Raw genomic sequence first — 16,907 nt, 5'->3', positions numbered from 1 at the left:
CTCTTCAAGGGACCAGAGGGTGCTCATTTTCAGGGTCTAGCAGAGAGGGATCTAGCCCACTTCATTGTAGAGGGGACAGCGTTAAGAGTAGGATGGTAAGCTGTACATTGCATGGGCTTGGATGGTCTCTCTGCAATGAGTGTTGGCTGTCTGGTGATCACCTACCACAGCTTTCCTTTGCCTTCTGCTGCCATTCTGAGCAGCTGACATTTAAAAGACAAGCCAACTCCTTTCCTACTGTTTTTACCCCAGGATTACATTACATGGTAATCTAAGGAGAAGAATTGATAGGCTACATTACCTGCTTTACTTAATGAAAAACCACAAATAAACACCACGTTCCTGATTTGTTGGGTTTTTTTATGGTGGGGGGAGGGTTGCATTGGCAATGTAATTAGATCTCTGAAAGACTAATCTACATCTTGATCTGGGTGTTAATAATGTTTTGGCTATAATCTATACCCTTAGCAGTGTGATTTTCAGTACATGTACTTCTAAGACCTTTTTTTTTCCCCAGAAGTGCTTTTGAACATATTACTTCATATACATGAGATGAAGACTCCTATTTGCATAACCATTTGCAGAAAAACTTTGTTACAACTGCTTTTTATGGAGATCTGGGCAGGTCAGCCAGCATTCATGGTTAAGTGGCAAACATCTGTGCTCTAGATAAAACAACTGTCAAAAGAGATTATAATTGTCCAGGAAAGTTCTGTAATATGCATTTCACATAAATGAAACGTCTTTTGGGAGGGGAAAGTTTCCTATTTATCTTAAAATCAAATTGTTGTGCAAAGCTGTGACTACTACTTAGAAAGTTTAGACTTAGTAATGTAGTTATTTCAGTTTGTGAAAAAAAAGACACCAAAACCCAACAGAACAAGAAAACTTGCATTTGAAAGAAGTTTTGAAATAATTATCCATTTTACTATTTTAATCTTTTCATGCTGAATTTTGCATACTGCAGTTGACATATTGCAGCTTTGTAATTCATATATAGTATTAAATATTATAGGTTAACATGATTTCTTTTTATGTCTATAAAAACAAAGGAATAATACCTCCATACACACTATATCAAAAAGCTTTCTTTCACAATTACAATAGTGCTCAGTTTGTGTAACTGAGCACTGTTTAAACTACAAACTGCTGAAGTGACCTCTCTTTTCTTAGTACTCAGTTTTACTATTTAGAGTTCTGTTTTCCAATTTTAATGTTGAGATTTATGGGCAAGACACTCCTGAATCAATATCCACTTTTTCTTGTGAGCTTGGGAAATGCAGGTGCTGATATACATCTTGTAACCATCTGTAAATTTCTACTTGCTAGCACAACACCAGTTTCTGGAGAAACATCCCTTACGGCATTTCTTTCTATTAGGGAGCAAATTGAAAAGAGGTGTCTTATAACTTTGGGATGTACCATAATTACACAGTATCAAACAAAGAAGCAGGCTTTAATGATTAAGAATAATGTAATTAAGAAGGTACTTTGCTTGCCCAGCTTTCCCAAGCAATCAAAACTTATTTGCTATTTGTTGTTCTCCCCTGTGGGAAAGTCTTAGTATGGTAGGTGGAAGACAAAGGCAGAGCTTCCTACAGTTACTGTGATTTAGATTTAAATTATTTTTACATGTAAGGCTTTCCACTGTTGACTGTAAAAATCTTAACACTGAAGCTTTTCCTTGGCTTTATGACAAGTTAATTCCTATTTCAGTTTGCATTATATATTTGAGTTTAAAATGTGCTTTTATTGTGCACATAAATATGAGCAGAAGCAAAACAGCAGCTGGCCTTGTGCCTCATATCATGCTTTCTAGATACCTTGGGGTTTTTTCATTAGATGTTTTGGTTTCTTAGTGGATATCATTCTGAAGGTTTTCATCAATTCAGGTCATCCTAAGAGAAAAATTGTTTGCTTTTCACACAGTTATTCTCCAGTTTCTGCTGGCACCTTGCAGCAACCTAATGCTCTTCATTTGCAAGACATTTGTGGGACATTTTGAAGTACATTTTTTCAGAATTAATTTATTGTTGATATTTTATGTCCAAGCTGCAGCTAATAGTGGATGAAAAATATGATTGCATTTAAGTTGTGTAAGGGTTTTCTAATACAGGGAGTATGATGGCGTAGATAAAATAAATCAGCTCAAGCAGGGCCCACATACCACCAACCCTTCTTCTCTTGTGTGGGAATACAAATGCAAATAATTCGACTAGTTATCGAATTATTATTATCAAATAATCGAATAATTATCGAATAGTGTTGGAAAACTACTTGGCTTTCTTGAGCAGGATTTACTATTTTATTTGGGGAATCCATTTCAGTAGCTGGGCTTGGCTAGGGTTCTGAGAAGTCCCCTGGCTGTTGATAGCCTAGAGTTAATTAAGGGTTTCTGTGACATGAAAGAACAGCCTTTCCCCGTTCCAGAATCAGACTTCACTGACTGTAATGGAGATACTGTGGTTTTTTGCTTTGTTCGTTAGAGGGTCGGTTTTATTTTTTTGGAGAGTCATAACTGTGTATGGTCTGCTAGGCCTACTAAGAGGTTGCAGAAATAAAAGAGACTGAGGCCAACTGGCTTATTACCCCATGAGGCTTTGAGCCAGAGGGGGAATAAGTGCATGGGTCCAGGGACATGACATGAGATCAGCTGTTCCTTTCAAGAGAGCTGGTTCTATATCTCAAGAATCTTGATAATTCAGCAATGACAAAATTATCTCATCCTTGGAACTAAACTGAGTCTCTTTGCCCAACCAAAAGCTGTCTCAGTTACAGGCTGCCTAACTTGATTTCAGTAGTATGGACACTCCCAAAGGTACATTTGCTGTGCCATCATATGAGAAACTATTAGGGAAATGTGGAAAGAAAAGCTCAGCACTTTTCTGGGAGGAAGGGCTGGGATGAGACAAAGATCTCATTAAGTTTGCCATCCACACTGTGATAAGGACTGCTGCCTGCTGTAAGCACAGGCATTTGACTTTGTTTAAGTAAGACAATATATTTAATCCTACAGTTCCAGTATCCTATGACGCTGTAATCTATGGTTTACCCCAAAACTAGGACTGAGAGGCTCATGCTACAAAATATGGAAACAGGGAATGAGGCCCTTTAGAAAATAGTATCAAAGAAAACTAGTCTTTGCTATGCTTTGGAGCTGGGAGAACCTTGGATGGGGTATTTTGACTTCCCACCTCATTTCTGATGAGAAGAGCAAGTGCAGAAGAGGAGTACAAGGTGTTTATGCTGTTAGCTAGTTGACTGTTCTCCATCTTGTTTCTAGACAAAAGGCTATTCCATACTTCATGTATTCTTGACTAAAATTTTTCTTTACTTAAGTTAAGGAGGAATTCTTACCATGGAATACCGACTATTTAAACTTGTGGTGTTTTGCTTTCATTTGCATTCTTGGGGTGGTTGAGATGGAAGCTGGTAGAGTGGGTATTTCTGAGACACAACTGGAACTCTGCTGGTAATCTAGGGGAAACAGATGTCTGTTGTGCACAGAGAAAACTTCTGTAAAACTGGAACTAAGAACTGTAAAATGTCCTTGGTGGTAACTTGACAGGCCATTTTAGAAGGCACAGTTTAAAAGTAACTTACCTTTTGTAAGTTACCTTTTTATAACACTTTGTGTTCATTAAAGGAGATGCCTGGATTTATTCTATGAAAAGAACCTCTTGGAATTTTTAGCTGTTCTAAATCTCAGTACGGCTGTTAATTCAGGAAGCAAGTGGACCAAATCAGTTTTCTCAAGAAGCATTTCAAGTGTTCCATCTACTCATTAAAGATTCAACTCATCTGCAGAATCTGTTTACTTGTAACTTTATGGTAGTGCAAATATGCACCTGATTTCCACAGAATGTGACATATGGTTATTTGACAGTCTTTCTACTTCTTGTTTTAGTTCGTGTTTTTAGTCCTTGTGGGGTCTTACTGCCTTTTTTTCTTTTTTTTTTTTATTTTTCCCTTCAAGGGAGCCAATTTAATGGATTTTTCATGAAGAATCATTTAGGATGAAATAGTGTGGTTGTGTTATGGGAGTAACACCATAACCTTTTGCTGGCACCTCCCTAACTTGTCACCACAGGATGCATTTTCAAAGCTGTAGACGTGCACAAGCAACTAGTTTCTGCTTCAAAAGTTTGATCTACTACTGTGTCACTTCATACCTGCTCAGCAGTCCACCGAGCCCTGACTGACCTAGGGCTTCGGTCTCCCTTGAATCCTCTGTCTCTGATGGATTCAAATGGAGAGCTTCCATAGAGCTCTGCTTGTACCCCCCGCTTGAATTTTCCACTTAATTGAGTGGTATGTGCAACAAATGCCAAAATTAATGTTTCTTGCCAAAACAGGGATATGAGACCTCCTGTGATGTGGGTTGTTGACAACAGCTATAAAAATGTTTGCATTTACATTTGCAGTTGGTGCATAAGAATGTGTGCACTGTTTACTACACAGTAGGCTGCTCCTCAACATCTCATCAGGAAAGCTGCTTTTCAGGTTCTGAAGGTGACAAACAAGGGATTCAATGGCAAAAAATCCCCACTTACTAATTGCTGCAGGCTCACAGAAAAATAAAAGAAGACAAGAGAATGGAAACTAGAATGAAAATACATACTACTATATGCTGATATGCTGCAGATGAAAGTAATCAATAAATATTACATTGAAACCATGAAGAATTTCTCAGTTGGGGTTTCTAAGTAGTTTAATCTAAACATTTTTAGTAAGGGAGTAATTACTATGGTGAGCTGGGCCATGCTGATGGTTTCTGTGAGATAAACATGTGACCAGCTCAGGGCCCAAGACCCATCCATGACCTCTCTGCACTGGCAGCCAGAGAATGGCTGCAGAGAGGGAGAGGGGAAATGGAGGAGAATGACCCGGCAAGGCGTCTTTGGTCACAGCAAAAAAATATCTGTTCACAAACCCAGGGACTTTTAGAGCACTAAGGCTATTGGGAGGCACCATCTGTTGGAGGCTGTACTTTTGCATTATTCAGTGAAAAGCGCTACAGTTTTTAACATGGATTCAGTATCTAGTTCCCGGTCATGGCAAGAAATATCTTCCCCTTCAATCATGTTTGTAGAGAAGTCTTTGTTCCCAGTGAATAGGCCTCTGCAAATCTCCACAAGCAAAACCATTTAGCAAGCAAATAAAGAACTTGAAAATTATAATCTAAAAAGATCTTTTAGCAATGTTAAAAAATCCAGAGTAAAAGCAAGTCAGTCAATTTTTTTATTCCCCTTGTATAAAAGTTTCCAAGGTGCTCACCATCTCCAGCCGCAGACAGTAGAAACCATTTCCAATGGGATTACAACTCCCACAGTACCCACAACTGTGGGAACCCCTAGTGCAAGCCTGTAGTTTACAAAAGGCTTGTAAAAGAAAAAGACCCAAACCAAATTATCTAACCTGTTAGCTAAAAGATGTTAGCACATACACCATATTTGCTTCACTGCACAGCACGAAAATTTACTGTTAATGGAAAGAACTTACCTGCTCTAGGCATTGAAGCATCACAGGAAAGAAACATCATCATATTACAAGGTACTGAGTGGGGGTTTTGGCAATTTTTTCCTAGTGAAAAATGTCTGAAATGTCAGTATAAATGTTAATGATAAATATATGCTAGCTCACACTGTTCACTAAGAGACAAAATAAAGCAATTTTGGTCCTCCTTTTTGAACTGACTTATTTTGTTAAACCCTGGCTGGCTGTGTTTGGAATGTGGATATCCTGCTATTATTCACTATGGCTCAGTCACTGAAAACTCACTATGGCACCTGATCTTGGTTTGTGGCTTGACACCTACTCTGCTCGTGTTTCCACCTACCATCACTTCAGTTTGGTAAGTGCAGCAGTCCCATCATACCTTTTTCAGACTGATATATATATTTTCTGATAGCTGTATGACTTCTGGAACAAAGCTTTTCTGACTGCTAAAGGAACCCATCAAACACCTTTTCATCCAGAATGGTTCCTTGTACTTTGCATCTTTTAAATACAGACAAATTTAACTTTAAAAACATAAAATATAGAAGTGATGTACCATCTCTTTTATGCACTTTATTATTAAAAAATACACTTTATTTTGTGTTCTGAAGGAAAAAATAACCATTCTGTTGAGGAAACTTAATTGTGTCGAAGTGTGAGCCCTCCCTTGATTCTAATCCCATTCTAAGCACAAAAATAAGGTAGCTGTAAAAGTTCCTGACTTGTTAACAAGGCCTGTTTATTTGGTATCTAAGCAACAAATTCTGCTGTAGAAGTATCTCAGGGACTGATTTTATTTGGGCCATGCAACCACGAACTTCTAGGCAAATTCAAGAGTAAGTCCCATACTTGAATAGCCCATCATCTGTAAAAATACAGGAGATGGAAGACTATGGAATGTGAAAGACTAGAGCTGAAATGGCTTGTTCAAGATCATGAAAGATCTGATGGTGGACAGAATCAGCACTGAAAATGTACCTGGCTCTCTTAGGCCTTGTTTATAGAAGTGCCCACAGATCTGAGCTGCTCTAGATTAATACACTTACATAGGGGATTATGCAAATAAAATTGGTACTGAAAGGATGACCACTCAGTCCTTGTAGGTATTTCCAGTCTTTACTAGATGCTGCTCTCACAGCATTCTGGAGACTTCCCTTCCTTTTCCCAGGTGGGAGCCCAATCCCACACTGTGGCAACAATAAACAAAACGTTGAGTGTTGAGGTCGAACCAAAGCTCACAGATGTTAAGGGCTCAATCTGTTACTTCCTCAGGAAGGGCAATTGCAATCTGACTCACCGCTCTGCCCTCCTCCCCCCCCAGGAAAGAGCCTCCTCCTGCTGCCAAGCACAGCACAGCCAAACCACAATCAGCGATGTTCTCTCTGCAAAACACACCCAGCTGCACCGGGCCTCTCTCTGCTGGGCAATTCGCTCTTCTACTGAGCTGCACTCAAACGACATAGACAAACTTCCGAAGTTTAATTAGTTGTAAGGGTATTTAGTGCTGTGACAGAAAAAAACACCTCCAGTGCAATGGGTTGTTTCTGCGCACAGTCAAGAATTTTCCCCCACACTTAAAGCTTGTGATTGATTGTAGATTATTTATCTGATGCAGTTTCCTTGGCTGCCTTCAGAAATGTTTTTTTTCCCCTGTCGTTTCCAGTAGTTTCCCTGTGGGTGGTACTATGAATGTGGGCACTTGGGGCAGCCTTACCGTAGCACGGGCTCACTCTAGTGCCCACAGTGTAAGTTGCAGTTGAAGCTTTCAAACCCCTGCAAGCCGAACTGTGTCATAAAATCATAGACCACTAGTCTCTGTTCCTACTGTTTCTAAAGGAGTGAATGCTACAGATTATTTGAGGTCAGAAATTATAATTTATTCTATTTTGGAAGTCTCCAAATAGCTGTCACTCAGAAAACTATCACCTTTCTTCAATGTAGACAGTAAGGCATTTACAGCCAAGAAGATAACCAGGCAGCAAAACCATTTTTTCTTTCTATTAGCTGCAGAAATAATCCTAGGTTTACAAGAAAGGTTAATAATGATTTAAAGTTTATCTGTGCAGAGGGAATTTGTAGATGATTTCCTGAAAAAATAATTCTGTGCATTCCTTACAATCCTCTGTTCCCTGTGCAAGCATTGGCCCTATGAAATGCCAGAATAATTACATTCTGAATAACACTGTCTCACACAACACCTGCAATAATATAATGATTAAGTGTGTATATTCGTACTTAACCCATGGTCTGGTTCAAATAAACACAACACACTCTGCTACTCTTTGTGCTTCACTCTGTTCTCCTTCGCTTCACCATGGGGTCACTCCCACAGGCTGCAGCTCTTCATGACCTGCTCCAGCATGAGTCCCTCCCACAGCATACATTCCTTCAGGAACAGGCTGCTCCAGTCCCCAACAGGATCACAAGTCCTGCCAGCAAACATGTTCCAGTGTGAACCTCCATGGGGTGTCTTCTCTACGGGTTCCAGGGAATCTGGAGCTGGACCACCCACTGTCACTCCCTCTTCACTGGCCTGGGTGTCTGCAGGGTTGCTTCTCCCTCAGCTTCCCCACTCTTCCACAATTGCTGCAAAACGCCTTTTATATTTTCTTAGACACGTTCCCAGAGGCACCACCGGCAACCTTTCTGAGGGTTTGAGCTGATGGTGGATCCTTTGGATCCAGTGGGAATGCTGTGCTGGGCCTGGGACTGCCTGCAGGCCCCAGGTCCCTGCACCCAGCACTGCCCTCTACCCATGGGCAGCCAAAATCTGTGGGGGATAGAAAGCATGCTGTATTGCACTTTCACTGCTCAACAGAGTTCCCAGGGCTCTGGGAAAGTGATGTTTCCACTGGGAAATTGTAAATAGAAGGAGAGAAAAATTGCACATCATGAACAAGATTACTATAAAAGAAGTAATTGTAGATTAGCTTTAAACGGAGGCAGGATGTCTTACACCAGGGTAGCCTCACAATCCAGCAAGGATCTCACAATCCAGCCCAGCAATGGCCTCGCTGGGCACATAGACAGGACAGGACAGGACAGCTCGCTCCTTCCCATCCTTCACAGCAGCCAGCCTGGGAAAGCAGGGCCAGGCAGAGCTGATCCTGGGACCCACTGCCTCCATCCCGAGCCCCTCCTTGCCCTCTGCATCCCTTCCTTACCCTTCTCATCTCTTCCTCTCCCCTTGTCTTCTCCATCTCGTTCCCTCCCCTCTGTTCCCCATCCCTTCCCCACCCATCCCTCTCCTTTCCTTTCCCTTCATTCTTCCACATCCCTGCCTTTCACCTCCCCCAACCCTTCCTCTCCTTTTCCCTTCACTCTCCTCCATTCCCCATTCCTTCCTTTTGCATGGAAAATCACACTATGAAAAACCAGTGTCCATAAAGGAGACAGAAGAGTCCTGCAACTTTATTTGAATAATGGGGTAGAGTTCACTGGGGCACACACCTGCGGGATTTTATGTCTCGAAGTTTTGGAAGGCACAGCCTCCTTTTATCCAAAGTTCAGAAACACAGGCTATTGCAGACCCTTGTCTATTTCAGGAGTCGAGCTGTCCGGCTCTGCAACAAAGCTGGAGCTTGAAGTTAATAGCGACATTAAGACCGATTTCAAAGACGTTAACACCCATACTTCTGTGCATCGAATTGTTTGTAAAGACATTAGCACACATCTTCCCTACCACTTTCCCCTGCCCATCCTCTCCCCTTCCTTTCCCCATCTCTCTCCTTTCCTTCCCTCTCGTAATCCCATCCCATCATATCCCTTCCCTTCTTCTGCACAACCCTCCCTCAACACTCCTTCCCCCTTCCTTCCTATGCTCTCCTTCCCTGCCCTCCTTCCCGCCCCTCTATTCCCCGCCCCTTCCTTTCCCCTCCCCGTCCCTTTCCCCTTCCCATCGCACACTACAGTTCCCAGCGGGCTGCGGTGCTGGCGCATGCGCGCTGGGGCGCACCTCCCCGTCCTGTGTTGTCCCTCCTGCGGGCGGGTCGGGGCCGGGCACTGGGGTCGGGCAGTGAAGCCGGGCGGCGCCGAGCGGAGCGGAGAGATGGCAGCGGCGGGGCTGAGGTTCGACGGGCGGGTGGTGCTGGTGACAGGCGCCGGAGGAGGTGAGCGCCGGCCGGGGTTTCCGCCCCCACGGGAGACGGCAGAACTGCTCGGGGGAAGCCCGGGCGGTGCGGGCTCCGCGGAGCCGCTGCTGCCCGCGGCCCCGGCAGGTGTCCCGGGGGCAGCCGGTCCGGCTTCGGGGGGAAAAGCGGGTTGTTTCCGCAGAGGGGAGAAGCGGGGCTGCGGGGGAAGTGCTGTCCGTGCCGTTCTGGCCGTGCCAAGGCTGTGCAGGGGTCAGGGCCGTGCCTCCTGCTGCCGTCCGAGGCCGGCCCGGCGCTGCCCACGCTGGGAACCCCTCCGAACGTGGGGCTTTTCTGCTGTTTGAACACACGCGGGGAGCAGCGCCGCTGCGCCCCTCTCAGCAGTGGATGTCTTCCTCCAAGCGCTGTCCTGGTACCCTAATCCCTTCCACCTGAGCCTTGGACGTAGCGTCGGAGGCGTGTGACCCGTGTGGCTTGGCACGGTGCTGCTGCAGCAGGGCTCTCCCGTGTGGGGCTGCTGACGGCAGCCGCCCACCCGCTGCTGCCTGCCCGGCCCGCGCTGCTCCCGGGAGCCGGCCTGCGGGCCGCGGGGAGCGGCAGGGAGAGACCGCTGCCAGCAGTAGGGCTGGCCCTGCGCTGTTGGTGGTCTGCAGGCTTGAGCCCTCCGGGGAACGTGGAATGCTTGGTTTTGCCAGGAAATGTTTTTGTATTTGTTGTTATGGCGTGGGGTGGGTTGGTTGGTTGGGTGTTTCTGTTATTTGTTTCTTCCCCCTTTGATTATTTTTTTTTCATTCTCTGCGTCCATGCTTTGGCCTTTGCCTACTCTGGTGGTTGAGCAAAAATACGGGCTGTCAGTGTGGATGAATGAGAGGCAAAGTTTGTGTTTGTGATGAGCTCTTTAGGAAACTTGTTTAACCATACTCTGAAAAGGTTCTGCCCTCCCCACAGTGGAGTTTTGCTCTCATTTTGTGGAGCCGAATGTTGCCAGCGGAGTCATTTTGGGGTCCTAGATTAAGTGATGTCTTGTGAAGAAGTAGTTTTGGAAAGCACTGAACAGTCCATGTACATCACCTGAAAGTGACCAACCTGATAATAATTGAGACCACGTTTTTTAATGGTGCTTTTGTGCTTTTACCATATCTATGTTTGTGGCCTTTTCCCTATATAGTAAGTTTCACTGAAGAACAGGTTAAGACCTTGCATAATAGCAAAACAAGGTCACTGTGGCAGTAACAAAGCTTCTAAAAAGTATTGCACTGAGTAAAAGTTTCATGTCGTAAGTGTGTGTACAGTGATCCTTGTTCTCATAGGGTTAGACTGAAAAAGGTTTGTTAATAGAGAAAATTCCTCTTGTATGTTTCATTTCACAACAGCTTTTCAGTAGGTGTTGATTAAATTTAAGCCAAGATTAAGGGAGGACCTGTTATTTACAGATTAGTTCTCATTTTGCTTTTATTTAATTTACATCACTGTAGTTAGATTGCATTACTAATATTGTTTTTCAGCTGGATGCTGGTGAGCAGATCAGACCTGGGAATTTATTTAGACATCTGAATCACTAGTTTGTGTCAAAGTCATACCTGTTTGCACATATGCACATATCTGAAAAGTGTTTCTTTTCACTTTGGGGAGATCTTCTGTGAATTACTGTGTTGGACATTGTTTAGTCAACCTATCTTGTTTTTTAAGGTTAGTTTTGATTCTTAAATGTTCAGTCCTTGCTTAGCAGTTGAGAAGACGAGCTCATATAGCATGGCCTGAGTTTTGTGCATTTCTCAGTTGTTCACTTCTCAATGGCTTTTCAAAACAAAACAAAAAAAAAGTTTTCTTGGACTTGGGTTATATGAGCAGTTGAGTGTATATGCACCTCACATGTGAAGCTCTTGGTTGCAGAGGCCTAAGGGAGTCTTAAGGAAATTTTCAATTTATTGCTGTGAAATTAGTACACTTAAAAACAGTATATACAATTCTTATTTTTCCCATCTTTTTTTTTTTTTGAGAAGTGGCTTTGAATGTCCAAGTGAGGTGCAAAGAGATACTGTTTGTATTCTGAGAAACTTTCTTCTGACTGATGATTTTTTGATCATTCCAATCTCCATTTTTCTTAAATGAATAAAAAAAGGATCAGTGCCATTAATCCCAACAACTTTTGATTGCTATAGTGGATAGTATATCTGTAAATCATTTATTGCAATGAATGCCAAATACAACTAGAATCTAAGCCAGAGTGAAGGTTTAAGACCCTTGCTTTTGTTTGTAGCGCAGAAATGACAGTCTTCTCTTAGGACAGGCAAACTATGTATCTGTTTGGTTAGCTGAGGTATTAGGCATTCCTTTGTATCCAAATGATTTTGTCAATATATCTTCAGTCACAGTTAAATTTTGTTCAGTTTCTTTTTCAAATTTTAACTTTAACTAGGAAAGTATCTTATTCACTTAGTGCGTAATTAATTAACTTGAAACATCCCCTCCTTCTTCAGTGTTACCTCAGGACATTAAAGGTTCTTCCTTTCAAATGTATTTTTCTATCACAAGCACAAACTCAGCAGCATACAGCTTTCCCAGATGCTTCGGCTGAATCCAGTAACGAAGAGTAAGCATGGCTTGTTTGGGTTTTTTTTTCTCTTGACTGGAAGTTTTACTTGCTGTTTTTCTGTTTGTTTACTTTTATATTTTGTTCTTATAAAAGACTTTGAGCTCCTGGGGGAAATAATGCTTTGAACCTGCAAGGTGTTTGTTTTGAATTGGTGCATTTTTCTTGATGCGGTTCATTTTTTTGTAGCTTTTGTCTGAATTGTGATCCAGGAAACAAATTCACTCTTGTTTTTAACTTTTTCTTTTTTTTAAACTAGGTTTGGGCAGAGCATATGCTCTGGCTTTTGCTGAAAGAGGAGCTTCAGTAGTTGGTAAGTTTTATCTTTACTAACTTGATCTAGACAGTAACCTTTGCCTTTTCACATAGCTTGCATTCGACAGTCCATGCCCTTTTTGACAGTAACCTTTGTTACTTAATGGTTTTCTGTCTTATCTTTTGCTGTTTAATTTTGCCTCTAAGCTTTATTTTCTTATGAAACAAGTTGCCCAAGTTTGTCCTAGAGCTTACCTTTGCTGGAAAGCCAGTTTGAGTTAGAGAATTTCTTGATTTAACTTCCAATTATGCATACAAGTTTTTACTGCAATCTGTGGCCAGAGAGTGTGTTGTCTTAGGTAAATTCTGCTCAGAATCTTCCAATATGACCATTTGAATTTGTGAATATGTTATCTTATAGTACTTTCTCTCAAGAAAGAAGTTACTGAAATGTAGCTCAAAGCATTGTTTCTTTCTGTGGCTCATGGGACAGAAGAGCCGTCTGGTCTTGGTGTCAGTGCCAGGTAGCTGTCAGTAATTTCTTGTGGTTTTGTAGTTCCTTGGTTGAACATTAGCAGGGCATATTTAGTTGTGAAAAATGCTGTATCACAAGGCAGTCCTGAAGGTTAAGTTATATTTTGGGTACTCACCAGCAATCAGCATTGCCATTTTTAGATTGGCTCTTAGGAAAAATCTATTCACTGGAAGGGTTGTCAGGCACTGGAACAGGCCAGAGAGGTGGTTGAATGACCATCTCTGCAAGTATTTAAAAGATGTTTGCATGTGGCACGTAGGGATGTGGTTTACTCCTGGACTTGGCAGTGTTACATTAATGGTTGGACTTAACCTTACAGATGTTTCCAACCTAAAAGGTTCTGTGATTTTTTACTTCTGCTGCCTATGAATGAATTTGTACAGGTACTGTTGATGAGTTCAAGATTAAATGCTTGAAGAGATTTATGGACAAGACCTTGCTCGCTGGTTTTTTTTGTAGTTTTCTAATGACAATGCCAATCTCAGTTTACAAAATTTCATGAAAATTATTTGGTTTTACATAATTGATTGAAAATGAGTATGTATGTAGACAACTTAAAAAAAATCTGGGTTGTTTTTTCTTATTTTGTTTCTGTTAATTGCCTTCTTTGATACTTGCTATATTTACCATGGATGTGAATAATTCACATTGAGTTCTTATTTAGCAAAAATTATGTCACTAAAGCAGTCCAAATATTTTGTATTGACTCTCTGTAGATTGTGGTGGTCTTACTTTCCAGAATGATCTGAAAGAAAATGTATTTTATTGCCTGACCACAGCTAATGCTCCTTTATCTCTTGCCCTTATTGTGTAATAACTAAACAGTAAGTTAAGAATTGACTGTAAGGGCAACTACTTGTTTCCTTTTGGAAACTTCACCACACTTCAGCTTCTCTTGCAGTGTTACCTCTACATGCTTGTATTTGTTTCTCTTGTTCTCTTACAATTCTGACTTCAAAGAGTTGAGAAACTACTTGTATAAATCTTTAGTTTTATAAAACTCAAGCAGATATGAGGCTTATAGCTGCCTTGTCTCTTTAAAACAAGTTCCCTTTTATAAGTTATGGAAATGAAGCTATGTTGAGACCAGTGATCAAATACTCTGGAGGAATATTTTGAGTAGTTGGAAGAATAACAGTAGGCTCCAACATGACGCCTTTGTCCAGTCCTGCATCTCTATTGAGTGAGTTGCTGTTGGTGTGGTTAAATTGACAAGAGCTACCTAGGTGGAAAACTCTCTTCCCATCACCCTGAGGCTGCCTGCTACCACTGTTTTTTGTTATTCTTTATCTCCTTGATGCCTCTCATCAGGAAAAGTTGAAAGGACAAAGAAGGGTTGATTTGCTTTTGTCTTGCATCCTGTGTCATCTCCAGACCTACCATTTCTTCTGGTCTGTCTGAGGGCTCTTGTGTTGCTGTCTTAGTTTAGAGTCATGCTTTTGAAGCATCTCTCCTGGTATGTATCCTATTTGTATTTTTGTTTGCATAGTGAAATGGTATTGAATTGCATGAGTCCTTTAAAAAACAGACTGGAAGATGCAATCTATCAGCACTGTTCATGAACCTACATTGTTCATGTGTGCTTGGTTTGTGACACCAGAATACCACAAGAAATCAGCTGGCTTACTGTTTAAAAAACTTGTACTGTAGATGTCAGGTGCTCTGCACCAACTGTTTCACTCTTCAGATTTGCTTTTGCTACTCTTCTATGACACACTCTCTAGCCTTAGAGGAGTTCTTCTCCAAGATTGACACTATAGCTATGCTCTGCCACAACCACTACAGTCTTTGGCTCTTTTCGACTGCATGATTTCAGCTGAAAATTGCATGATGTAAACCTTGGGCCTAAAGCAATGTTATTTCTCTATTTTGTTGTTAGGGGCTTTTTTTCATTGTTCTCTCACAGTCATGGCGTTACTATTTTTAAGGCCTATAATAGCTCAACTCTTTCTTGTATACTCATTTTTGTTTCAACTCCATTAGTGCCTGTGCTCAGCCTAAGGTACTTTACCACCTCTGAAAATTTTACCAAATATTTAATTAGATTTTTGTCAACAAATTACTATTGAAGTGTGGGATAAGCATATATAAACTTGCCTGTGGTAGAGAGTTGTAAGGCTTTAACAGGACTGAATAGTTTGTATATGTTTACCACCCAAATTGTTCACTCTTCTTTCCCAGGTGTTGTTCCTGATTTGCTTTCCTTTAATACCATGGATGTTGCAGGCTGAGCAGTCTGCCTGCGTTGCCTATCCTAACTTATCACTACACTTAGAAATTTTCCTTAATTCTTTTCACTTGAATTCTGTTTCCTGCACGTTTGGATTGTTACATATTGATCTGTTAGCTTGGAGATTTTTGTCTCCGTTGTTTTTTGCATCAGTGTTAAGGTACTTGTACTTCCTGCTTAAGGCTGGGCATTTTTTGTGTTTCGTTTGATTGTTTATGCTTGGTTGTTTTTTCTGGTTTTTTTGACATGTCCCTCCTCTTTTGATGCTCGCTTCTTCTGGACTTTGGCATTTTTATTTACTCACAAATTTTCTGCCGTCTTTTTACATTTCTCTTGAAGTGCTGCACACAAAGCTGAATATAGGATTCCAGATGAGGCTTCTTGATCTGGATAATACAGTGATTTTGTGGTGTGTCCTGCGAGCCATGTTCCTGTTTACATAGAGTTAAAAAAAAAGGCACAAAATGGGTCTATTTCATTTTGTCATGATACAACAGACTTGGCAATTGCTGCTTTTCATCAAGACCAGCAAGAATATCCTTCATATTTTACTTTGTCTGGCTTCTTGAGTTTAGAAGGTAGAAGGCAGAAAGCTGGAATTCACCATAGCAAAAGACTGTTTAGCAGAATACCAGTGTTGCATGTAAATTCAGTCAATTCTGGCTTTTTTGCAATTCCATTTTGAACCCATTTAAACAACTTATTACAATTTTTTGAAATTCTTTGTCCAAATACAATGTTTTATGGGATTTTTTTGGGAGTGTTTTTGTTCCCCTGGTAATTCTGTGAAGCTGTGGGATGTGCAGGAGTGCAGCAGAGTGTGGCAACATTACATTCCAGCTGCCATTAGTGACGTGTGCCCCATTGTGGAGAGCAGCCTGGACCAGCTGTGTGTGTCTGGTGGGCAGGATCTGAAGCTCCAGAGCAGGCACTTCTCACTTTGTTCAGACCGCTGGGTCTCTTCTATGATGGTGTTGACTAGTAACAGTTTAGCAACTCTATTAACAGGAATAAAGTCTTGTTTTTGGTTCATGCAGTAGTTAGAGACTAGAATAAATTGCCTGTGATTGGGGTATAATCTAGATATTTATCTCTGAACTTCAACACAATTACAGAGGTAGCCTGGGCAGGGCAAGCAAGTTAAATACATGATGGAGGGGTGGAAAAAGGTTCTGTTTTCCATGCTATTTAAAGAAAAAGGGATAATGTGTGTTGCACTACTTTTAAAAAAAATAGTCATATGTCCTACTATTTTTCTCTTGTCATCTGTGATTCTCAGTAAGATCGTAGATGCGGCAGGCTTTATTAATATTCCTTATAACCTCCAGTGTGATAGTGAGGTAAGGACAGACCATGAAGTCTGAGTGCTAACAACAAAATTTTCATTTCTTTTTCCTGCACAGTGAATGATCTTGGAGGTGATTTTAAAGGATATGGCAAAAGCTCCTCAGCTGCTGACAAAGTTGTTGATGAAATCAGAGCAAAAGGAGGGAAAGCAGTACCCAATTATGGTATGTTATTTGTCCAGATGAGTGTAATGCTTTATCTGTAGGAATAGTGGACATGTTAAATGAAAAGTTGATGCTGCTAGTGAAAGATTACTGCCAGCTTACCATTAACATATACATTAAACAGGTGTGAGACCATGTGGGGTGGGGAGACAGATGCTAAAAGCAGGTGCATTAATTGCCTCATTTAATTAAGATT

The 16,907-nt window shown here is 41.3% G+C and overlaps 1 protein-coding gene across 1 annotated transcript in view; it reads left to right on the top strand.

The window, feature by feature from the left end:
- Nucleotides 1–9,433: 9,433 nt before the first annotated feature.
- Nucleotides 9,434–16,907, top strand: part of HSD17B4 (hydroxysteroid 17-beta dehydrogenase 4) — a 62,884-nt gene continuing 55,410 nt past the window's right edge. Inside the window, exons 1-3 of the mRNA XM_071424390.1 lie at nt 9,434–9,608; nt 12,440–12,493; nt 16,604–16,711. Of these exons, the coding sequence (XP_071280491.1) occupies nt 9,437–9,608; nt 12,440–12,493; nt 16,604–16,711 (334 nt within the window). The 5' untranslated portion in view covers nt 9,434–9,436. The remainder of the gene's footprint in view (nt 9,609–12,439; nt 12,494–16,603; nt 16,712–16,907) is intronic.

The sequence above is a fragment of the Agelaius tricolor genome, unplaced genomic scaffold (assembly GCF_023055355.1).
Source record: "Agelaius tricolor isolate 1412-34295 unplaced genomic scaffold, bAgeTri1.0.p SCAF_4, whole genome shotgun sequence".
Taxonomy (NCBI): domain Eukaryota; kingdom Metazoa; phylum Chordata; class Aves; order Passeriformes; family Icteridae; genus Agelaius; species Agelaius tricolor.
The sequence above is the reverse complement of the archived record's forward strand: the minus strand, read 5'-3'. Positions and strand labels throughout refer to the sequence as shown.